Below are 25,841 nucleotides of genomic sequence, written 5' to 3'. Positions count from 1 at the left end.
ATGTTGCTTTCAAATTTTGACAAAGGATAAAACAGTGGTGACATGTGGTGAAAATATGTTTAATTAATTTTTTATTAAAAAAAAACGTTACCGGACAGCAAAGTGCACATAACATTTTTTACTCCAAATGTGCTAAGGAATAGCTGGTTAAAGTTTGTCGGGTTAGTGCCGATACACCCTGTATAATATTTGGATGATTTTTATATCGCCGTTTTTGAGCAAAATCTCCTCAAGGGCGCTGTACAAGTATATAATACATTTCTTATAAGTTATTACTAACTGTATGTGGAGATAATATACAGTACAATACTTACCTGGTAGGTCACTTGAGATAACACTTAATTAACATTAATTAATTGTTTATAATCGAAATTTAGATACAGGATTTAGGACATAATTGGATATAACTTGACTCTCTCTCAGGAATGGTATATTTAATTTAAGGGTATGACAGCTTAAAAAGGTAAACAATACATAGATATTATATTTATTGAAAGTAGAGAAAAGTCGAGCAACGTCGCATCGATTCGCGAAGTGAATTTTGGTTAACGCAATTGAAAATTTAAATTCATAATTTTCCGCCGCCCGAAATGCAAAAAGTTTTCTTTTATAGTAATTAAGGCGAATATAAAGATTTTTTCTAAAAAATATTCGTAATAAGCGTGTCAGGCCCTATCCAAAAATTACCCAATATTGTATTCTTATGCGTTTCTTAAAAAAATTGACTTTTTATACGGACAAAACTATTTATTTATATTCATATTACATATGAACGAGTCCAAACAATTAATCCGTCTTAATATTGTAAAGCATAACTTGCAAAAATTGTATTTTAATAAAATAATTAAATTAACGCCACTGCGAACACGTAGATCATAACGACCGTCGCATTTAACCTTATGACACTCTTCTATAATCATCAGAATATTTGTCTACATTCATTTGTTGTATTTGTTAATACAAGTTTGTCGATTCCATGTAACCGCAGTTTTGTTTGTTTCTTTTTTATGTAACTAAAAATAAAAACTGTTCTTCTAAATGGCAAACGACCGTTATATTTTTATAATTTTGTGATATTGTTTATGTTAGTCACTCTGCAAAAAATGATTGTATTTTTTATTTATTCAATTATAAAACAGAAATAATTCATTATATTTAGATTGTGCAGTGTAAAGTAAGAATGATGTAATTGGTCATAGAATAAAGAATGTAACAACAGAAGTGCCTTCCATACAAATTTGAATGAAAACAAATGTTCCATTTAGCCCTACCTCCCAGCGTTCCATCTCACTTACACTCGCTTGAAATAGTAGATTTCCATTCCATTTGAATTTCATCAGTTTTGTATGGAAACATAGGCCAAAATTGGCCAAATATTTGGATCTTGGATCACGAAACACGCCTACAAGGCACTCCTAGTGTTATTCTATGTACATAATTGGTTAAGATGTTCATAAAACAAGCAAGAATGCTTGCAATGAAAGTACGCACATGAACAGGCACCAATAACAATATGAATATCTCTAAATAGTATAAAATAAAGCCGCTATCTGTGTCTGTTTGTTTGTGTGCTTAGTCCTTCTAAAGTACGCAACGGATTGTGATTGTGAGGGTTTTCACTATCATTCAGAGAATTTCTTCCGGAAGTTTTATATTTATAACACATATATATTACACTTACAGAAAGTAGAGAAAAGTCGATGTTTTGTAATCAAGTAGTAAAAAAAATATTTTCGGGCCCTCACATTGTTAACACTGGCTAAACCTTATGAGATGCATCAAAATAATGTACTACGGAATTGTATATCTTGAACAGGCCTACAGAAAGGTCCGCGACGGTATATCTCTATTACCTAAGGATAACGCCGGGTACACGTCAGCTAATATGGAATAAGAACAGTAAGAAAGCATGATACCGTTACCATGGCACCTGTTTTACTTTCCTTATCTACCTATGAGGGAGTGGCCTTATGTAGGTAAATTAGCCACTACGTATAATACATGTATTATGGGATATGCTTATAGACCCATCTGGTTTACCTTCCTTACCTACCTATGATGGAGTGGACTTATGTAGGTAAATTAGCCACTATGTATAATACATGTATTATGGGATATCCTTATAGACTTATCTGGTTTACCTTCCTTACCTACCTATGAGGGAGCGAACTTATGTAGGTAAATTAGCCGCAATACATGTATTATGGGATATGCTTATAGACCCATCTGGTTTACCTTCCTTACCTACCTATGAGGGAGCGAACTTATGTACGTAAATTAGCCGCAATACATGTATTATGGGATATGCTTATAGACCCATCTGGTTTACCTTCTTTACCTACCTATGAGGGAGTGGACTTATATAGGTAAATTAGCCACTATGTATAATACGTGTATTATGGGATATGCTTATAGACCCATCTGGTTTACCTTCTTTACCTACCTATGAGAGAGCGGTCTTATGTCGGTAAATTAGCCACTATGTATAATACGTGTATTATGGGATATGCTTATAGACCCATCTGGTTTACCTTCTTTACCTACCTATGAGAGAGCGGTCTTATGTAGGTAAATTAGCCACTATGTATAATATATGTATTATGGGATATCCTTATAGACCCATCTGGTTTACCTTCCTTACCTACCTATGAGGGAGTGGACTTATGTAGGTTAAGTAGCCACTATGTATAATACATGTATTATGGGATATCCTTATAGACCCATCTGGTTTACCTTCCTTACCTACCTATGAGGGAGTGGACTTATGTAGGTAAATTAGCCACTATGTATAATACATGTATTATGGGATATCCTTATAGACCCATCTGGTTTACCTTCTTTACCTACCTATGAGGGAGTGGACTTATATAGGTAAATTAGCCACTACGTATAATACAGACCGGTGAAAGCATTCATACTGATTTTTTGTAGTTGTTTATTGAGGTGACTGGATAACTCAATACACCTTTAAAAAACGATCTAAAGTTATGATAAAAAAACTAGGATAGTTTTTTTAGTGTTGAATTATCATTTTGTCGACTTATCATGGAACCGTTTATTATAGATTATCAACATCAGCCACAAAATTACTATAATCAATACCACAATGACGAAATATCGGGATAAAGGTAATAAATAATAGGGGGTTAAAAAAGTACACATTCATTATGTTACAAACTATTTTATTGTTTTATCAGTTTTTTAAATTTTTTTTGTTTCTTTTCCTGACATACCAACCTTCAGCTCTTGAAACAGCATTTTTGATGTTTTTAAACTCCTTCATGGAAATAGATTCATCTAAAATCTTATGTTCCCATTTCAGCAGAGTCTCACACTTGACATTCAGCCGTTCATCACTCTTGTGAACAGCCTTCAGCTTCAGCTTCAGAAGCCTCTCAATGACAACCCGGATTCGAATTAATAATGAACGTTGTTTTATGATTCGTGAAGAATGTTGGATGGTGGGAGAAGGTTGTATCGAAATCTTACCATAGTACATATCTATAAGTTGTTGATAGTCATCCCGAGGTGCTGCAGAGAATACACTTTCGTAGCACTCGCTAATTTTATCCCTCATTACAGAGTTTAATTCCTGATAATCTTTTTGTTTAAGGTCATTAACAAGCAAATTTAATTTATTTAAATTTTCTGTACCATCACAGAAGCCTGCTTGGCCAATGAGAATCATGTTTAAGGATCTGCGGAGTGTATTGAGTTTATTGCAAAGTGTAAGGTATTTAATGCCATTGCAACTTCCCTCCTTCCCAGCTTTTACAATATTTTTCTCTGTATCTCGAATGGCTTGATAGATATTTATTGGTTTTCCCAAATTTTTCTCCAAGAGTTGAATGTTAGTTAAGATCATATTAACAGCTTCGTTTCTCATTTTAGGAATACAATTTTTAGGTAAACTTTCATTAACCCTAACGGGAACATTCATCCAACTTTGCATTTCACTCTGAAAATGTAAATGTTTATCCGCATTACCCGCTAAAACAAGAGACGTGCCCACTTTCAGTGTACATTTTTGGGCTGTAATTTTATATTTATCAGATAGATATTTGAGGAATTCCTCACCATCAGGATTAGAAAGTTTGTTGGCATGATCAAGTGTTAAAAGAAGATGAGAAGTTGTACTGTTTTCATCCTCAATATCAGTTGGATTAACATACCGCGATTTGATTTTACCATCAATGGCTGCAAGATTAAGATTTACTTTAGTTTGAAAATCATGTGTAGTTTGCAAATTTGTTGCTTTCCCTAAATTATTACTTTGTAAATCAGGACTTTTAGTTTTCGAGTCCACAGGGGGATTTTCTAATCTTGCATTTAGCATATTAAATTCAGCCCTTGGGAAATCAGAGATTTTGTCCATATCAACAACTTTTCTAGCAGGAACTGCACCGTTGCGATTGTTTGAAAAGCTTATCTGTAAACCCTCAACTTTGTTTTGTTCATTATCAGCGATAGAGATTGACCTGCTTTTATTTATCATCGGAGTGACATGATTTGCAATGTTGAGATTATGTTCAGCGAAATTTGCAGGTCCTAGTCGCTTGTTCCATTTGGGTAAAAGAGTTTCCTGAACTTTGGAACTTTTAATCCTTCCCGGAGATTGGGGACTACCTAGCTTGGTGTCTATACTCATCAAGGAAGGAATGGGCGGGGCTCGGGGAGGAGCGCGGACCCCGTCAGGGGTGATGACTGGATCATAACAGAAGATATATGGCGAAGCGGGTTTGAAATCAGAAAAAGAAATGTAGTTTTTGCAGGTGCTGATGAGGTGTCCTCTTTTTGTGCAGCCGCTGCAAAACTGCAGTGGCTGCGGCTTTCGCCTTTTTTCTTCAATTAGAGGAGCTTCGTTGGTAATCTGAAAATATAATTTTTTTAATTTTTGTTAATTATATTAACAAAACATTTTCAATAAAATTTTATTTGACTGTCTTATTGTAGGCAACATGAAAGTGGCATGTTTCTTCTCAGAATATTTGAGAAAGTGCATGTTTTTTCCTTGAAAAGAGACATGCACATTTCTAACACATCTATATGTGTTATAAATGCAGTACTGAATCTATATTCAGTACTGCGGTAGGATTTATCAAGTTACCCTTCATTTCCTTTAAAAAGATGGATAAATTCAAACCCTAAAAATTTTAATGTTCGTTTATTCAAAATCTTAAATCTCCAAAAGTTCTTCACCGATTGCTTTGAAATTTAGACACAACATTGCATTTGAATATGCATGTGTTTTTATATACCTATATGATGTCACCTGTGACAGGTAAACATGTTTTTTTTTTTAAATAGCGCCATCTGTTGGATGTAAAAACAACCCGCGCTATTGTTTTTCTATCTGAACAGAGAGACTGAGCCATAGCAACCCGTGGCGGGGTACAGCTAGTTATAACATATATTAAAAAGTGGTAGCAGGATAACACTTACAGTCAGGTGGTACCTCCTCCAGGTATCGGGGCACTTTGGGGAAGGATGTCCGTACTCTCTACATATATTACATAAGACATTCCTCCAATTCCTGCATTGAATGCAGGACGTGGTGAATCCAGAATTGGGAGAGCCGCACTGTAAAAACAAAATTAATAAAACTTTACCACAGTTCTAAATAATCGATGAAAATATATTTACAACTCTCAAAGAAAATAGGAAAGTAGAATAAGACACTGAAAATAGCGGGTGCAACTGGGATTCGAACCCGGATCCTCGTCTTACGGGGACCAAATTCGATCAGTGAGTGGCTGAGTTGGCAACTTGTCAGGTTCCCACCCAGGCACCACAAATTCAAGTCAATTCTTCGGCTAGCTACATCTTCCATCACGACACAAACAACCCGTCCTTAGTGTGTAATCTTTAGAAGGAGATTTTCAATATTGTCAGGTTATTCAACCTGGAAATATTTGTCTCTCTTTAAAAATGACTAAGGATCTGGATTCCAGTCCCAGTTGTGACTGTTATCTTTCTATTTTCATGTTCTCATTGGGAGTTGTTGATATTATTTTAATTATGAAAAAAATATTATAATGAGGTTTATAAACTTTGAAAAGGTTATCCTAAAAAATGAATATTCTAATCAATAAAATGCAGTTTGAATAATTTTGGAAAACAAACAGAGGGGCGATTTGACACAATCCTATATATATATAATTTATAAATGCATGCAAGAAATTTATTTATTTATTTTCACATATACGGCACAACATGTGCCATTCACATACTAAATTACAGAGAATAGTACAGCAACATAAGGAATGCAACAATATAAATGTAAGTATAATGGTATAATCAGTAAATAGTAGTAAGGTTAAAAGTATGAAAAAAAGAGATATAATTAAAATATAAGTAGCAATCTGTGGTATAGTATTAAGTCAAAGTAAGAAATTATATGTAATAATATACAATAAAGTAGTATAAGCAAGAATAAAGTGCTAATAAAATGTCTGAAAGGCATTAAGAGTTTGTAAAAAATAAAATAAAAAATTTTAGAAAGGTATATACTATTAGAAAATGAAAAGAATAAAATATATACTGTAATATGAAAAGGAAACAAAAGTAATAAATGGGAGAATCGCGTGTATAATAATAATGTGCGACACTGCTTGACAGTCCGATAAAGTTTTACATAGTACCTATGAAGACTATGATATACACGGTGTCCGGAAACTCGTAGTACAAGCGGGAAACTGGAGAATCTACACCACATGGGGAACCCAAATAAACATAAAGTTTTTTGATTTGAGCATTTTCACAAAAAAAAAAAAAAACCAAAAAAAAATATTTTTCGGCTATTTTAGGGTTAAAGTTTTTTCTGGTGTTTAGGGTTGAACAACAGATGTTTTAACCCTGCAGAGCAGAAATATTTTATGATTACACCGGATTAAATGAAGGGTGATTTCAAAATAATGCTTCAAATCCGAGAGTTTCTTCATTTGTTTTACTTTCAAATAGTTTTAATTAGTTGGGTACTTTGATCTTCAGTAATAATTTATAAGAATTTGATTAAAAAAAAAAAAAAAAAATCAACTTCTAACTCGATTTACTCGATAACGAAAGCTCAAATCAAAAAAAAAAATACTACAAAATCGACTCCAAATGTGATGTAGATTCACCAGTTTCCCGCTTGTACTACGAGTTTCCGGACACCCTGTATAATGCACTGATATCAGCTTCTACCTATCGAGTACTAGTAGTTTTTAATCTGAAGTACATAAACATTATGATGGTATGGTATTACTCGACAATTTTTGTTTTATGCATCTTTTATATGATAAATGATGTTTGTCAGTAGTAGGATTTACATAGAGAGGTGTTGGGTGAACTCCAAAAGAAACTTACATTAAGGCAAATCTTATTGGGACACTTTATATCTCTGTGGCCAGTAGAACCACACATGGAGCACACTTGTGGCTTCCTGTAGCAGAATTCAGATCTGTGTCCCGTTTTGTTGCAGAATCCACACCTGGAACAAATAAATAATGTCTGTTAGAGGCGGTCAGTAGACCGGTGGGTAGAACTTTTACCTTTTCAGACGTCAGCTCAGTTCGTTTTTTTTTTTCACACATAGGATCAGTTCCAATCTTGCAGCCTGCATATCAGATGGGCTGGCGACATAAAAATTATTGCTAACTTCGTTACAAAATTACTGGGCGTGGTTATTATGGACAAATTATTTTGCAAACACTTCATTTATCAGTTAACAGTAACGACAAATAACTATTTCAGTTACCGGAAATTGAAAATAATGCATTTAAATATATTTTCGTTAAAAATATGTATAATTTGATGTCTTTTGTTCAAGCCATGTTTTGACGTAATAATAATATGAAAATAGGCCGACGTAGCACACTGGTTCCGTACATCTGACTGGCAATCAGAAGGTGCGGGATCAATTCCCGTCGGCGGCTTTTATTTTTTTTTCAGAAGATTTTTTCAATTTATTTTTGTGTCAGGCTAATAATTATTGCTTATAATAATTTGGGGTAGTGTTTTTTTTCTTCTGTTTTTAATTGTTAAAAATCTAAACTTAAAACTGTCACATTAATAATAATGGCCGGCAAGTGAAAAATCGATTTTAATTTTGACAAAAATCATTTTTGATTTTAATCAAAACTATTATTACCATGTCGGGTGACTGAAGTAGTTGTTTCTCATTGTTAATAAACTGATACAAAGTGTTTTTAAAATAATTATAGGAACCGTGTTCAGTAATTCTGGATATTTACAGAAAGAACATTACTTACGTTGACATCACTTTTCTAGGTCTTCCTCTGTCTGCCGCGTCCACAGCCCAGCTATCTCTGTCCTCTGCAATATCAATAATTCAATGTTAGCACAGGAAAACAAATTTAGTCATACATTCACATCATAAAATGTTATGTCAGATTAAATTATTTTTTTATTATTGCAGTGACTCGGGGTCAAAGCTTAATTATTAAAGACTATTGCGCAATAATTGGTAATTTGGTGAAATAATAAATAAGAATTGTAAGGTACTTACTCGGCATTTCCTGTTTTAACTTTATGTGATCAAAGTCTGCTCCCCAGTTTGTATTGTAATATTTATGCATATGCCTAATGCATTTTTCTAGCTTGGTTCTCTTTCTGGTTTTGGAAGTCTTGGAACGGTGTTTTGTAACTGTTGTTGAAGGAAGCATTTCCTCATCCGGACTCAAGTCATCCAGAACATAGGCTGTGTTGTCTACACTTACGCTATTTATATAATGAGAAGGTAGCCCAACCACATTTGCCATTATTAGGGTGTCTTCCTCACCTGGAGGTGTATAGCATACTTCATTGGCACCCGAGGTGGAACTGACAGTATCATCCTTAGAGAAGCTTTCTGAAAGTGATTTTCGCTTCTTCTTGGATATGGGTGTGATTGGAACATCAAATAAACTTTCCGGTATATCAGAGCTTTCTGATTCGTAAACATCTATGGAAGGAGTCACATATGCCTGATCGGGAACACTATAACTTTTAGGCTTAGAGTTCCTTCGCTTCTTTATTTTACTTCTCGGAGTAGCGAAGCATTCATTCTCAATCTGAGATGTGGATAATGTTTCCTTGGAGGAGTCGGCGAGGAGTTGAATGTCTTCACTGCTCTTACTGAACGTGGTCAGTGTAGAAGTTGATTTTGTTATGATATCTTCAGTGTCTGTACTTGTAGAAGAATTCTTCTTGGATTTCTTACCAGATTTACTGGGTGTGATATCTATTGGAACTTCACATAGGTCTGTGCCATGCAGACCAAAATTAAAAGTAAGATTAGAAGTATCATAACCTTGAGATATATTTAAGGTGGAACAATCACCTTGGATGAAGTCATCAGAGACTGAAGAGATTATGGATGGAACGGGGCTGACGCCATCCTTCCTGCGAGCACTGTCGCTAGGATCTGTTTGAGTGCCTGAGGTGGACATGGCTTGCTGAATCTCTAGGTCTGCGATTTCCAGAGTCTCTTCGGAAGGGCTCTCGTCAGAACTGTCCAGGTCGATGGTGGCCGGGTGGTTGGGAGGGAGCTCCACTTCTATAACGTCATCATCCTCATCACTGCTATCTAAAGTAATAACTGTTGGATCTTGTCTGTTCGACCTGGAAAGTGGATTTTTCACAGTTTTTGCATACTTCTTCTTCAAGCTCGTTTCAGCTAAAAATGTATCATTTTGTTTGCGAGCACTCCGAGCTATTTTAGATGAAGAGGCACTCTTGAGCAACAAAAGAGTTTTATTTCTATCTGCAGCAATAACATTGTATGTTTCAGCCATTATGCGCTTACTCTTTTTACTCGAAGCTGGTGTTTTGGGTGAATTTTTTTTCTTAGTTTTGGAAGAAATCATACTTTCCACATGGGTCAACAGAAGTGATGAAGAGTTCTTCTTGGAGCCTTTTTCAAAACTTTGCAGAACTGGCAAAGTTTCTATAACAACTGTGCAAGGTTTTGTCGTAGACTTTCTTCTCTCAGTTATAGCGGCAGACGATACGGACTTAAGCGGCGTATCATTTTGAATTGAAGCAGCATTCTCTGAAGACTTGCGTTTGGAGGCACGCTTATCCGTGAGCGTAATAAGAGTATTGCTTCTTCGGCCCGCAACATCACCTAGAGATTGAACCGATAGGGGTTGTTTTTGAACGGGTTTGTTGACTTTTTGATGAGGCAGATTAACTTCTTTGATGATGGTTTCGGAGTTATTAGTATCCCAATATCTTCCTGCGTGAGAAATTTTCTTTTTTCCACTTTCACCAGTACTTAAATTATCAATTTTACTAGTTTGTTTAGGGTTATCAGCAGACCTCACACTCTTAGAGACTTCGGAAATATATACATTTTCGATGTTCTCAACTGCAGATTCCGTATTACTTATCTCCTCCGATTTTTCTACATTTTTGCTGTTTTCTGAATCATTTTCGTTGTTACGGCTTACTAAGGTACAGGGCTCATCACAATTAATAATAATAAGAGAACTCTTATTTATATTGGGGATATTAATCGTACTTAGATCGTTAGTAGTGTTATTACAGTCACCCTTTTCCGAAATCATTTGGTTTGGAGACACAGAATTCTGGGTTATCTCACTGTCCATGTAATGAAGCATAGCATACATTCGGGCTTCCCGGTCTTCCTCATCACTGAATTCGTCTAAATCCTAAAAATGATGAGTTATTATAATACGAAATCGAACAAAAGGTATATTGTCGCGAAAACATAACCTTCAAATAATTAGAACACATGCATTAAGAGATCTTAATTTAACACCGAAATCAAAGTCAACTTACCATGGCGGACACAAATATAGTGTATATTCAATACATTGACGCTATAGATCACTAAAAATAATTAAATTAAAACATTCTTTAAATTAAAAATACATAGTGACTTACTGTCACATCACGACGAGATGATATTCGTAAAACAACTTAAAAATATATATGGCTATTAAGCAGGTGATAATTTTCTACTACGAATTTAATTTTCTCTGTGGTTTCTTGTGGAACAAAAAATATCAATGATGGTAAAACTTATTGTAATACTGGTTTATAAAAATCAAAAATGAATTCTGTGCTGTATTAAATCATAATAACGTGTTAATATTTTTATTTATTCGTTTTTTTTAAGAAAAACAAACATTCCCGGGTAAGAAATAACCCGACAGTATTTGAAAATCTCTCACTACCACCACAGTAGTCGTAGTCGTAATGGAGGTCTTAGCCAGCCGAGGAATGTAAGTGGTTTAAATGCCCCGGTGGGTGGTGGGACCCAAGCGCGATGCCAACTCAGCCACCAAATAAACCACTCATCAGCCACTGACCTGGTTTATTTATGCACTGACCGGTCAAAATCACAAAAATTACACATTTTAATTACAAATTTTGCAGCGACGCAGGTAGATACTACTCTATCTTTGTGAACTTGTGAAAACATTGAAAACCTATTTACATTTATCCAATTTATCTGTGGCGAGTGTTGTCAAGATAGGAAGATTAAAATCAGCGAATTTCGGCAATTCGGCTGTTTAGTTAGTTTTGGACAATTTTTCGCATATTTCGTATCGGTTTCGTGTTTACAAATCATTTTACGATACAAAATGCAATAATTTATATCTTGTTTACTAGCATATAGTAGGGTGTGAATATATTTTACGTCGAATGACGTGGAACTAATGAAAGGTTATGGACTGTCCTGTCATTGATTAACTATTTTATTATTTTTACTTCTTACTAAGATAAATTCGCCAAAATGTTTGAAATAACAGACACTCAAAAAATTGGCGTTGGCTTAGCTGGGTTCGGGTTAACATTTCTGTTTCTGGGGGTGTTACTTTTATTTGACAAGGGTCTACTGGCTATTGGAAATATCCTTTTTATTTGCGGACTCGCCTGTGTTATAGGTTTAGAAAGAACTTTTAGATTTTTCTTTCAAAAGCACAAAGTCAAGGCGTCGATTGCATTTTTTGGCGGGATCATCGTAGTGCTGCTCGGCTGGCCAATTATTGGGATGATTGCTGAAACCTACGGGTTCGTTCTGCTGTTCAGCGGGTTCTTCCCAGTGGCTATAAATTTCTTACGGAGAGTTCCTGTGCTCGGCTCCGTGCTGAACTTCCCAGTGATCAGTGGGATTGTGAACAGATTAGCTGGTGATACCAATAGGACAACTGTGTAGCTGTAACTCTTACTGTACTGTACAAATTACATCCATAGTCTGAATATCTCCAGTAAGTATGCCTTGCTCTTTTAATATTTAAATTATAAAAAACATTATGATTATTGATTTGTTGTTTTAATGTATTTAGTAACATTAAAAATGTGGTAAAATACTTTAATTAGGCTGCTTTCATGTGATAAATTATACCAGTGTTGACAAAACTATTGAGCATGTAAGTGCTTCAATTTTGATGTTTTGCCATAAGTATTGATGAATATTTTAAAATGCATCAAAAATATTGTCAATTCTGGGTTGATATTTTTGGCTGGCAACTATACTCTTAATTATTATCTATTATCTACATAAATAAAAATGTTTGTTTGTTCAAAATCTTAAATCTCCAAAAGTTCTTCACCGATTGCTTTAGAATGTTCACACTATGTTGCATTTGTATACGCGTTTGTTTTTATACACCCATACTATACAGATGTTATCTATGACCTATGACAGATAAAAACAGTGCCATCGGTTGAAAAACAGGTTTTTTTTCAAACAGCACCATCTGTTGGACTAAAAGCAACACGCTCTATAATTTCTCTATCTGCATAGGCAAACTGAGCAACTGCAACACGTGGCGGGGTACAACTAGTTGTAAATAACATGTGTAAAGTATATTTCATTATAAAGCAGCATTCACACAGAATAAGACCAGTTGGCCAGCCTTTTTGGTGTTAATCATTAAGCCCCTGCATTCTGAATTTCGACCGATTTATAACATATTTCTCTTGAACACTTTTTTAAGTTCCTAAAAAAATACATGTTGTTTATGAATATAATATCTATACATTTGCAGAGCCAAAATGGTAATTATATGAAATTACCTTGATAGAAAAAAAATCGAAAAGTATGCTCTGAATATTATTAAAAACACATTTTTATGTTATTCAACATGTCATAGGAGTGAAAAAATCCAGAGATTTTTGCTCTATTTTAAACGATTTGTGTTTTATTCAATATTTTCACAATTATTATCGTTTTTTAACATTAGCGCGTTCCCTCTAATATTTGTATTTACATATGAATCCTATAATTTCTATACCCGCTATATCCGATTTTTTGACAAAATGATCTGAGTATGACATCTTGTTCACATTTTTGCGAGCAACAAGAGGAGCCTAAAATTGAGTTTCAAAACCCTCCTTATCGCGACCAAAAACCATGTTTAAACTGCGAGTGAGAAACCAAATCCGCTATATCATACAGAAAGTTACTATCAAAACCCGCTATATCGGATTCAACGAATCACAAGCAGTTATTTTGCCAAAATACAATATGGCCGCCGCTCTGACGCCACGCTCGTGTGTCAAAATGATCTACGCGTGAGTTTCTAAACCCGCCATGTCGGCTCAGTTGACTTTCAAAATCACGAAGTGAGTATCAAAATCCGCTATATACATTTTATTTATCGAAATTACTTAATTATTGCTAGACATATATAGAAAAATAAATGCTTTTCGAAATTTTATTACTCCAATTCATTATATAAAAAATTGTAATGCATTTACTTATGTACGCTAGAGATGTGACAGTTTTTTGCGGTTTTCTCCAAATCAATGAAAGTTGATATAGCGGGTATAGAAATTACACGACTCATATCTCCCTTTCAAACCTTATCTTTGAACGCTTACTATGGAGCCTTAATAGAACAGGTATCAAAATACTCAAAATAAATGACACAATAGGGGAATTTACAAATTTGTTTTCATTTGTGGTGAATCGAATAAATAAGTTTTGACTCCCTTAACACTTTTCCCTTAAAACAACAAAGAACACCAAAAAAATAAACGTTTACCAAAAAGCGAATCTATAAAATAGTTATTCCGCATTGCAAATAAAGAAGTATTTATAACTGATAAAGTGATGCTTGAACTTGAAATGTAAACTGAAGCCAAACTGAGTAAATGTTCACCAAAAAAATAACATTATTTTCAAAATGTAACCAAACTTTTTTTGATGAAACCAAACATTTTTTGATGAAACCAACCTTTTTTTGATGAAACCAAACTTTTTTTAGAAGCAAAAACAAGAACAAAAGGGTCACATTTAGAAAGCATTTCAGAATAAGTTAGGGTTCAAATTTTGAAAAACATTTACTGCTTGTGAGAAAACAGTATTATTTTTGTGTCAGGTACTTTATTTGACTAGTGTAAACTTAAATATATATAGGTAACTTTTTAGTATAAAATGGGATGTCAAATTTACCCATTTTGGGTTAAAAATGTATTTTTTTTGGATGTAACTTTTTACTCCATTAGGTAAGCACATAAGCCATTTATAAACAATTGCATGTAGTTTCATTCCTTAAATTATATCGTGCTAGGTATAAAGAGTATAAGTCAAAAAATATCGTATTAGATTATTTAATTTTTTCTATCTCCGGGACAATATCTTCACGTGCTATTAAAATAAAAAAATCTCAAATATATTTCAATTAAAAATGGGTATTTGTTACTTAATCACCATTAATACAAGTAAATCGCTCTCCTGGGCCTCGATTCTCGACGAAGTCATTCCACTCGGACGAGTGGTTCGACCCACTCGTTGTTTGAGCGGAATGACTTTTGGCGTATGTAAGTAAAAATAAGAACATTGACCACCAATGAATGTACTTTCGACGGCGATTGCGAGTGGCTGGATTGGAGAATCGATACCCTGAAAAGTTGTTGTTTTTGACTTGTACTCTTTATGCTTAGCATGAAAGATAATATATTGCAGCTTCTTAACCTGTTGAAGGCCGGAGCATAAAACAGAAAAATATTAGTGGAACCCAATGTTTTATTAGCCCAAACGATGTTAATTTGGTTTTAATACCTTTTTTGAAGCATTAAGGTCAAAATCGCATCTCAAATTATTCTAATAAGAATCATATTAGAATGCTCGAATGTTCTCCAGTGATCAGGTTAAAAATAAATTGTGTAGTTTATTCCTAAGTTCAGTAAAAATACATATTTTTTTCAGTGTTTTATTATTATGATAAATAAATAGTGCTTATTTTATTGAAGAAGAATTAATGCTTATTTTACTCAAATTTTTAAGTCCTAAAAGTCTGATAAATTCACTTTCATCGTGTTGATAACTTCCAATGCCGTGATATGGTTTGATTCCACAAGTTTACAAGCTCCCGTTTTAAGTATCTGCAAAATAGAAATCAGATTATTAGATATTAATTTATGTACATTTATTATTACATACAGCTAAAATGCAACATGTGAATTATAGCATTTCACAGGAACATAGTTTTAGTCATAAATAAATATAAATTGTTTGATGAAGTTTGCATATTATTTGCGCAGATGTTTTGTGAAAATAATACAAACTCATTGTTGCAGATTGATTTTCCACAGATGGTAGGAGATATCATACATTAAATTGAGACATTTAATGTGTCATTTATTAGTTTTTTAAATGGTGCTTGTAATATAACAATATATTTGAGAAATCCCTCTATGCAGTACCTGTTTTTTTCTTTGGGGTTACCAAAAACATCTTTGATGGCTGCAAATTAGATAAAATGGTGCACCTTTTTTATTTGTTCCTTTTTAACAATAATTTCTCTACGCCAAAGAAAGAATGGGACGAGTCAAAATGAGCTCTAATGAAATGAGTTCACTCCATCTTTTTTCCATGCTTCTAAATTCATTATATTTTATATTTTGATGTCATCTATTTTTTCCTTGCACGATATGTGACTAATTGTTAACTTTTCCATGACTAACAGGCTATGTAACTATGTAAATCTATGTAAATGGCCACAGTTAACTGTGCAGTCAGTGATATCACTAGTATAGATTTTGTGGTAACCGCACAAATCAACAAAATGACAATTCAACACACCTTTAAAATGTTACATAAAGTCATTAAAAGGGATGAACCAAAAACTAGGTAAAATAGATTAGGTTTAAGATGGTTAATTTTTTCCATTGCTTTTTATGACTTTATATAACTTTAAAAGTTGTGTTGAATTGTCGTTGTGTTGAGTTATCATGAAACCTTCTTGCTGTAAGAGTACGAGTTTGTACAGATTACACAAAGGTTTTGTCTTATCTATACAGGGTGTATCGGCACGTACCCGACAAACTTTAACTAGCTATTCCCTAGCACATTTGGAGTAAAAAATGTTATGGGCACTTTGCTGTCCGGTAACATTTTTTTTTAATAAAAAATTTATTATTCATATTTTCACCACATGTCACCAATGTTTTATCCTTTGTCAAAGTTTGAAAACCCATCTGGCAATATTTTGTTCGAGTTTCGTTGAATAATGTACGTACGTACCTACGTTGGCGCGCTTTTACAATCACAACGAAATGGCACGGCACCATTCGTCTCATTTTTAACTATTATTATTTAGTGTGTACGAAAGAGCGAGGACACTTTTTGATACACTTGCTAATAACAGCTGTTGAACACGAGATTCAATGCAAATGACAGTGACGGAGTGTGGATTTTTTATTTATTTTTTGTTTTTAATGGAAAAAAAATGTTACCATACAGCAAAGCGCCCATAACATTTTTTACTCCAAATGTGCTGAGGAATAGCTGGTTAAAGTTTGTCGGGTACTTGCCGATACACCCTGTATATTCGGACTCCATGTCTTTTCTATATGTTATAAAATATTAAGTTTGTCTGACCTTAATGTGTTTTTGACATGTTGCGTTGCAGATGGCAGAGTGAGAGAGGAGCTCCCCGCCTCCACGGCCTGCAGGATGGCAGCTGCTGACTCCCCCGGGTCCTCTTCGTCTCCGCGGCGCGCCACCCTCCTTAAGACGCGGGTTATCCTGACCGCGCCACCTCCTTTCCCGCTCCTGCAACACACACCGGTGTAATATAGCTTCATGTTCTGAAACCATACGTAATAGAAACAAGGAAGATGGGCCATTAACCATTATTTGCATGAATTGTTGCAAAAGTTGTTCACCCAAACTACTGTAAATGGCATATACGCACAACGCCGTTCACATTTGTTTCTACCTAACGCATAACATCATTGGCTCCACCGTTTTGGTAGTCCAAGTGGTTTGGTCGTAGCTCGGCGACAGCAGGCACATTTCCATGCCGTATCTGTCTTTGTTTCTATTACCTTCTCTGAACCTCTTAGCCGTTGTACTATTTAAGCAAGTTTTTCACCTGTATTATTATTATGTGTAAGTAACCTTATTGATTGCCATAAACTGTGAATGATTTAAAAAAAACATTGTTTTTTGTTGCCGTTAAAGTTTTTTATTTTCCTTGTCTGCAATAATTACTTGCCCAGTCTGTGTTAAATTTTACCAGGTTGTCCTGTTTATGATTTGATTCTCTCTAAAGTCTTATTATTTTTGTTTATTATATAAAAATCTGATTTTCTTTTTTATTATATAAAAATATGATTTTCTCGTTAAAGGTTGCTTATTTTGACATTCAATTCTACAATTACCAAGAATGATTATGCAAGAGATTGATACTTAGCACCACAATGCTTGTATATATGTTATGAGATCACGGGGTAGTACCTACTCGACTATTAATTTTTTTTTCTCAACAAGTTTACATTTTATTCAGTTATGTAAATTGTAAATTATGATTGCATTCCTGTATTTGGGGGTATATTTCATAGGACTGTATCAAATTTAAAAGCATTTCTTATTATATTTATATTTGTTCAAATTGAACTTATAATAATAAACTATTTTTATTTATTATAACTAAAAATGATCCATGATTTTCTTTCATATTTCATTCATACAAAAACATGGTCCATATAAGTTTTACAACTCAAATCTTTATACAAAACAAAGATCTTTTTGGGTCAATTTAAAAAAAAAAAACTCACAATTAACATAATTTTTTTTTTTTTCATTTGAATTCGTTAAGTTTCCCAGGATCCCTTATTCCATGTGACGTGTAAATTATTGTACTAAACATTAATTATTATTAATTAGGTTTGAATGTCGGTGTATTTATTAATTGTAATGTTTTTATAAATAAAATTGTTGTCATTTTGTATTCATTACTTCATTCTTGACTGATCCGATTTCCATCATAATTAATCATTATTCAACTAAAATGGTAGAAAATACCAACAGAAATCGAATAATTGTAACAAAGTATACGTTTTAAAAAATGTCTGCATTAGACTATCAGCATGACATCCCGAACTTGAGAAGGTATGGGCGAGCTAACCCCACTTTGCTGTTCTTCGTGTCATCTTGCTTTAGATCCAACTGGTGATGATTTTTGATTGCGAAACATTAACTAGTTAATCTCTAGAAGTGATTGTGATGAGAAATTATTGTTTAAAGAAAACTGATGTGGTCAATTTTTGGAATAAAGGCCAGTACAATGTAATTGATTATCTGTTCATAATGAGGATTGTTCCGATCTTTTGACGGTCTCCATGGTCGAGGGCTCGACTATGATTCCAGAGGTCGCGGGTTCAAATCCCAGCATGCACAAGTAAATTTTATTTAATTAATTTGGGTTGTTTTACAATTAATTCATTAAAAATAATATAATATTGTATATTTGCGGCACGTTCCAGAGTGGAAGATACTCTCAGTATCCCCTTGGTGAAAGACAGCCATTCGAAATGAAAAGTTGCTTGAAATGGCTTAGCCGTATGTGACCAGATCAGCTTTCCTCTTCCCCACTACCTTCAGCCTCATAATATACCTTAATTGGGGATGTCATAGTCTGACTGGTTTCAGACAGTTGGGAGTAGACGGGACTATTGTGCAGTATTCACATTGAATAAATAACCATAAACTACTGGACAAAACCTGTTAGTTGTGGCAGCATATCGTCGCATTAATTCGTAGACTGCGTAACTCCAAATTTTTCGAAAATACGTTTTTAATGCCATCTGGTGTTAAAATTAGTCCCGCATCGACTAGTAAAACTCGCAAATTTAAAAAAAAATTAACCTTTTAGATCAAGGCTGCCCAACCTTTTTAGCAGTTGGGCGAAATTGACGATTTTGAATCACTGGCGGGCCACTGAATACCTGGCGGTTCCTATTTCCATGGGGGGGGGGTTGTTAGAGAATTTCTATAAAACATAATTCCCCACAAAAAAAAAATCTGAATAAGTGCTCCGCACAAAATATTTGAAATCCATGAGGGGGGGGGGGTTGTTACGGAACTTCGCTGAGAAAAAATTCCGCACACCCGAACATCATATGTGATACCCCACAGCAATTTTTCGAATTCCATGGGGGGGGGGGTGGCTACAGGATTCCATTTCGACGCAAAAAATATTATGTCGAAAACCGGTGTATTTTTGTTTCAAAAGTAAGTTCAACAGGTTAGATTTTTTCGTCGCTGATTCTCGTTCTGAGTAGCCTAAATAGCGATAAATCGCCGTCGTTGACAACACTGGTGACCGCGCGCAAGCTGCATTGTTTGTTTTACCGCGGGCCCGCGACACTTTTTCAAATTGGCGGATTGGCGGGTTTTTTGAAAATGTTTCACGCGGGCCACTTATAATTCGTTCGCGGGCCACATTGTGGCCCGCGGGCCTGGGGTTGGGCAGCCTTGTTTTAGATAAACACAAATTAGGAAACTGCGTAACACCATGGTGCCATTTTTACTTGCGAATACTTCGAAACTCCTTAATTCAGTATTGGCCGGTGAGCCGTGCACGCTTGTTGTGTTTTTGACTGAGGAAATTTATTTACGGTGTAATATTTTTACCGTGAAATTAACTGAGATAAGTTGATTAATAAATTTTGAACATTTTATAAACTTAATTTTAATTGTGAAGTCACGAATAGTGTTTGTATCTGTAGTCTAAACTGACGTCTTCTGCACCGTGTGACGCTCTGCCGTAGCTCTCTTGTTTTATGTGCCTCTGCGGTTGCGTTCACCGCTTTTACAGTGGTACCTGCTTATCACCACACGCCCTCCTGATGTCATCATCACTGCACGAATTGATTTAACTAACCCAGAGCCCTCCGCGTCCTAATAGGTCGTTGTTCTGTGATTATCTCTTCTTCAAGGTCACCATCTCTTTGCAAGTGGATCTCCTCCTGATGCATATCCGGATCCGGTTCTTCACTGTCCTCTTCAAACAAACCCAAAATATTGACGGTGGAACGTGCGGCAATTCCATCTCGTCTCTCCTCAGACACATTCCGTTCTCTGTCAGGCATCTTCCGCGGGTCAAGCACATGTCTTGGTATGCCATCTACTTCGATGTTATTGACTGAAGTAAGTCCTGTCACCCTTCCATGCACGATGTGCATCTCCCATCTACTGGCTTAACCGCAACAAGATCGCCCACTTAGAACTCAGTCAATACTTCCTCTTCTATATTCACTTGCGCAGAACGGTGTCTCCACGAGTAAGTGTGAACTATACTAGACAGCGCAACACCTTGATCATCCTGACTTTTTGCAGCCAAAGATTGTACCAAAACACTGCCTACAGGGGATCGCTTCCACTTCTGGCTGCAGTTCTCTTTATTGTTTGATGATGTCGTTCAACTATACTGTTTCCAGCTGGTCGGTATGCCGCGCAAAATCTTTGACGAACATTCCATCTCTTACACTTATCTGTAACACTGTAGGAACAAAATGCAGTACCATTGTCTATGAGAACTACTTTGGGCGGGCCTCTTTGCCGAAACACTTCTTCCAAATGTCTGACAATCGAAGCTGCATTATCTGACTCGATTTCCCGCCACACGGCAAATCTACTTGGACCGCAATCGATAAATGTGAGTAAACATTTCCTACCGAAATGAGTAACATCAATTGCCAAGCGACTCCAGGTTGTCACAACATTAAGATTACCCGCTTCATGGGATGATGGCGGAGGGTCTATTGTCCTGCATTGTACGCAGGAACGCACGCATCTGTCGACGTCCTTTCTTCTCACCTCGGGATCGACCAGCCAGGCAAGATGAAGCGTTCACTTTACTCCAAAGTGATGCTGAGCATGAAGAGTTTCTACGCTTAAAGCACATGTTTGCTCACCAGTTCCACTTTTAAGTCTCTCCCACCTATCTTCACACTCTGAGGAGTCTCTTTCACAACGTTTCCTGTCATGGCTACTCTTTGCCCGGGTCTTGCAAACCCTAGTAAGTACATCAGTTTTATTTCTACAGGACTCTACAAGGGTGATCGACAATGTCAGATCAAATTCTTCTACAATCTCCTCCATCAACCCCAAGCGTCACTTAACGAGCATCTCTGACACGACTACTCCCGGTCAGTGTAGATCTCACCCAGCACAAAACCGTCGCCGAATCTGTAATGATCTCCAGAGTTTGAAGATTTCACTTGAGAGCCAGATTTAATCCCTTAAGGAAGGAAAAGTAGCAGCATTTACAAGACTTAAAACAGACATTTGAAAAGGATTACCACTCCTTTTACGATAACCTTCCGCATCATTAAAATCATTAAAATGCATCTAAATAGACTGCCTCGACATATACATACATTGTTGTGTTTTATTTTGTGAATGTAAAATTCCTATCTCCCAAATTTTCTGCTAGGTTGTTCATAAAACTGTTCGCAGAAAAGTATGTATCTTTTGTAAAATACGTATCTCCATTCTCGGTTTTTATGTAAACTTCCTAACTCCGATTTGAAATAGAAAGCCTTAACTTACAAAAGTTTAATGATTGAAAATAAATTTCGAAATATATTATATGTTCGAAACATAAATAAAAAGAATGAGCTGTCTTTCATTTTTTTTCACTACGAGGTTTTTTGTGCATCCTGTAAAATTTTACATTTGGTGGTTACGCATTCTACGAATTAATGCGACGATATACAACTCGGGGAGACTGGAAAATTATTAATTTTTGACCAGGATAAAAAGTTTGTGGTTGTCTGCGGGCGTGTTAATAGTTTTAGTTGATGAATATAAATTTAGTATTACGAGTCTGCAATCTGCTGTGTCAAGGTATCGGCGAGGGCCGTGATGGCCAGGCCGGTGGCTGCAAATGCCCCGGAGGGGGCCCCGCGTGGATCCAGACACACAAAGTGGCCCTCAGGGCTCTGGGCCAAGATGGGCACAAATTGGGACACCACCTGCAATAGAAGAATATTATTAACCTATTCAAATCGCATCATGCATTTTATCAGTTTACTATCACTCAATAATGTTTTTGAGAATTTTTTAATCAAATATGCAACAGTCGCATAGATGATGTTAATTTGGCCGATGAATAATTTTTTCGGGCATTTTTATAATTCCCACGGCGACTGAAACAGCGACGGCAATGGTGTTTAATTTCTTTAAATGTATATGGGAAATATGTGATAATGATTACATTTTGCCTTAAGGCACGGGCATATAATAGGGGGGATTTAAATTTAAAATAGGGTTCCAACCCCCCTCCCCACCAATTGGCGTCAGTATCGCGTAGGAAAAAAAAGGATAGTACTCGTAGATTACATTACTGGAAAATACAGTAATATTATTTGCACCATTTCCTTTATCAATGTTATGTAAATAATAAGTTGTGGTAAGTAGAGATTCCAAAAAACTAATACATTTCCCCTCCCCTTCTCCCTTGCCTACCCATCAGAGTTGAACACCACCCTCCAAATGTGAATGTTGTAGCTGTGTTACTGCCTTTGGGGGAAGCTTTCAACAACTCTGAGAGCTGCAGCATTGCCGTCTGCCTGTGACAGACCACGCTGTATTCTCGTGGCTTGGCCTACGATAGTGTTCTATTGGTAGTGTAGGGTAATGTGTCTCCACCCTTGTTGTGATAAAAAATGTAGTTTTATACTTTATTTGTACCGTTGCTGTGCCGAAACCCTAGGGATTATAAAAGTGACGTTTTTCCGTAAGGTGTGCTTTTGAAAGACGTTTTTCCCAAACAAACAAACGAGGTTTTGTAAGATAAATGTTTGGAGTTCAAACATTTATCGATAGAATAATTAGTGATCACGAAAACCTACACTGCCGTGGTAAATAAAAACGCAGTGTCTTCGTTCAGTCTCAAGGAAGACACTGTGTTTTTAGTTATGCGGCAGTACAGTTATGATGCATCAGAATTGTATTCTTTGTATCATTTCGTTACTATTTACAATGATATCGTTAAATAGAGTATTACTGTTTCATTCAATGAATATTCTTAGGACGGGTTGTTTCTGAGAATTTGAACAATTGAATCCTGTAATTTCTATACCCGCTATATTCGATTTTTTGACAAAATGATCTGAGTATGACATCTTGTTCACATTTTTGCGAGCAACAAGAGGAGCCTAAAATTGAGTTTCAAAACCCTCCTTATCGCGACCAAAAACCATGATAAAACTGCGAGTGAGAAACCAAATCCGCTATATCATACAGAAAGTTACTATCAAAACCCGCTATATCGGATTCAACGAATCACAAGCAGTTATTTTGCCAAAATACAATATGGCCGCCGCTCTGACGCCACGCTCGTGTGTCAAAATGATCTACGCGTGAGTTTCTAAACCCGCCATGTCGGCTCAGTTGACTTTCAAAATCACGAAGTGAGTATCAAAATCCGCTATATCCATTTTATTTATCGAAATTACTTAATTATTGCTAGACATATATAGAAAAATAAATGCTTTTCGAAATTTTATTACTCCAATTCATTATATAAAAAATTGTAATGCATTTACTTATGTACGCTAAAGATGTGACAGTTTTTTGCGGTTTTCTCCAAATCAATGAAAGTTTATATAGCGGGTATAGAAATTACACGACTCAATTCATCAAATTTAAACATTCATTTTCGGGTTCTGTGAAAGTCCTATTCAAGTTCTGTTACTATATCATTATATGCTAGTTGCTTGACAGAACTTGAAAAAGTCTTTCACAGAACTTGAAAATTAACTTTGAAATTTGAAGAATTGTTCAAATTCTCCAAAACAACCCGTCCTTAAAGTGATGTCTATTTGATTATCAACAGTTCAAAGGTTATTCAAATTTGGTATATTAGTAGTTATATGACTCTTCATAACAATTCTGAAGGAGATAATATTAAATTTGCATTAATTATCACTTTTTATTCACATGCTGTTCGTAAAGTTAAAATTAAAATTTGCAAATCAAAAATTCAAATTGGTCATATTCAAATGTGATAATTTCCTTTTTGTTATTTGTGAAATGAGTTTGAACACTCCCATGGTCAACGAATATTGTACAGATTCCAAATTTAGTCAGATTAATAAAACTTGTATTGGTATCTTTTCTATCCAACTCTGACCCAAACTGTTTTTTTTTGCCAAAACTAGTTTGCTTTAATCTCAAAAGTGGTGGATCAAAGATATTAAATATGGAACGAACCACAATTTGTTTCAAAGCTTCGTAGCTCTATTGATTTATTTTTAACACATACTACATTATGTAGGAATACATAAAATTATGGGAGGGATTATTGCCTGGTGGCAATTTCTATTCTACTTATCCAATTAGAAATGACGTTGCTGACTGAAAATGTTTCGTTGACGGAAAGATCCATTAACAGAAAATCTGTTAAAATTTCATGACACCAGAGATCGGTCAATATTTGCAAGTTTTTCCGAGACATGCAAACATATTTTCCGCTTTATAAAGCGGCTAATAAATTAATAATAAAAAATAATAAATAATGCAGACAATAAATTATTAAAATTATTTTTTGGACGCAAGATACATCCTACAGAATCTATTACTAATAAATGTGTTTTTAATTTTACACAATTGGTAAATAACTATTTACCCTACATTCTTGGTCGATTATCAGTTGTGTAAATTTTTTAAATACGTTTATTAGTAATGCCTTTATTTGGATGTCTATGGTAAGGCCCTTATCTTCTTACTTATTAGATTCTTATGCGCCAGTTTAATGTTGGTATGGTAAAGCAGGCCTTAAGCCTGGTTTAAGGCTGATTTAACTATACACACACTGTTGTGTAAGTTTAAGTTTTTCACTGTTCCGGCTTTACTTTATTACTCACATGAAAATGCATCATGAGGTCACCATTCACAACATCAGCTAGCTGATCCAGCTGCGTATTCCCTTTGTTTTGCACATCAGTGGGGGCCCACACCACCAAGTCTAGGGGCCCCAGTCGCTGGGCCAGCTGCCGCAGGGCCGAGGGGCTGCTGGGGTCACAGCAGAAGTACGGGATGCCGTGGGGCAGGGCGGACGGAGGCACGGTTGCTCTACCGGCGCAGGCCACGCGACAGCCGCGCTGGGTCAGCTGCAGAGAGAGCTCACGGCCCAGAGGTTGGTCAGCTCCTAGAACCTGAACAAAAAGTAATACCTTGTTAAGACATGTTCCTGCTTTAGTCTCATTAATTTATTTTAGACACAAAGAGGACAGTGTGAGTACTACATTTTTTTTTATTCCCTTAAATACTTGTCGTTCCCTCATTGCTTGCCCTGATGAACTCAACGATTCAAAGTTAACTTTTTTGTTGTGAAACGGCAATGGAGAAATTTGTAAAGACCTGTGTCCAAAGCTAGATTTCAGTACATGGTGTCTGCAAACTAGTGGTACAAGTGAGAAACTGATGAATCTACATCATATTTGGAAACGATTTTTTGGTTCAATTTTGTTTTTAGCGTTTGTTTTGAAGTAATTCGAGTCAGAAGTTTGATTTTTTGAAAATATTGTGGAGAACCAGTTATTTTTACCCAGAATTTCTTTAGCCATCCCCACCCTCCATTTTT

At 35.4% G+C, this 25,841-nt stretch overlaps 3 protein-coding genes across 3 annotated transcripts in view; 1 reads left to right on the top strand and 2 right to left on the bottom strand.

The window, feature by feature from the left end:
• Positions 1-3,165: 3,165 nt before the first annotated feature.
• LOC149425385 (uncharacterized) lies at positions 3,166-10,919 on the bottom strand. The gene is made up of 6 exons (XM_089651105.1): positions 10,786-10,919; positions 8,510-10,655; positions 8,253-8,316; positions 7,348-7,471; positions 5,443-5,580; positions 3,166-4,870 (listed from the first exon to the last, which is right to left on the bottom strand). The coding sequence occupies exons 1-6, from the start codon at positions 10,786-10,788 to the stop codon at positions 3,194-3,196; spliced, it is 4,152 nt and encodes a 1,383-aa protein (XP_089507231.1). The 5' UTR covers positions 10,789-10,919; the 3' UTR covers positions 3,166-3,193.
• A 557-nt stretch (positions 10,920-11,476) lies between these two features.
• Positions 11,477-17,014, top strand: LOC149425384 (vesicle transport protein GOT1B). The gene is made up of 2 exons (XM_089651103.1): positions 11,477-12,221; positions 16,875-17,014. Exon 1 carries the CDS (start codon positions 11,747-11,749, stop codon positions 12,167-12,169), a length of 423 nt encoding a protein of 140 aa, XP_089507229.1. The 5' UTR covers positions 11,477-11,746; the 3' UTR covers positions 12,170-12,221; positions 16,875-17,014.
• LOC149425382 (uncharacterized) overlaps positions 16,193-25,841 on the bottom strand; it is a 69,479-nt gene continuing 59,830 nt past the window's right edge. Inside the window, exons 3-6 of the mRNA XM_089650774.1 lie at positions 25,123-25,413; positions 22,076-22,227; positions 16,844-17,077; positions 16,193-16,208 (exon numbers count right to left, since the gene is read on the bottom strand). Of these exons, the coding sequence (XP_089506900.1) occupies positions 16,193-16,208; positions 16,844-17,077; positions 22,076-22,227; positions 25,123-25,413 (693 nt within the window). The remainder of the gene's footprint in view (positions 16,209-16,843; positions 17,078-22,075; positions 22,228-25,122; positions 25,414-25,841) is intronic.

Source organism: Hesperophylax consimilis, chromosome 3 (genome assembly GCF_061612785.1).
Source record: "Hesperophylax consimilis isolate HC1 chromosome 3, BYU_Hcon_1.0, whole genome shotgun sequence".
Lineage (NCBI taxonomy): Eukaryota > Metazoa > Arthropoda > Insecta > Trichoptera > Limnephilidae > Hesperophylax > Hesperophylax consimilis.
Note: the sequence above shows the minus strand (reverse complement) of the source record. Positions and strands in the feature narration are given on the sequence as shown.

What these genes read in the sequence shown, in the direction of transcription:
- LOC149425385 (XM_089651105.1), bottom strand. An exon ending in GTTAAAACAGGAAATGCCGA is followed by an intron (nt 8,317 to 8,509) that starts GTAAGTACCTTA and finishes TTGATATTGCAG; the next exon opens with AGGACAGAGATAGCTGGGCT. An exon ending in GGAGGAGGTACCACCTGACT is followed by an intron (nt 4,871 to 5,442) that starts GTAAGTGTTATC and finishes TTATATTTTCAG; the next exon opens with ATTACCAACGAAGCTCCTCT.
- LOC149425384 (XM_089651103.1), top strand. Translation starts at nt 11,747, where the DNA reads ATGTTTGAAATAACAGACACTCAAAAAATTGGCGTTGGCTTAGCTGGG.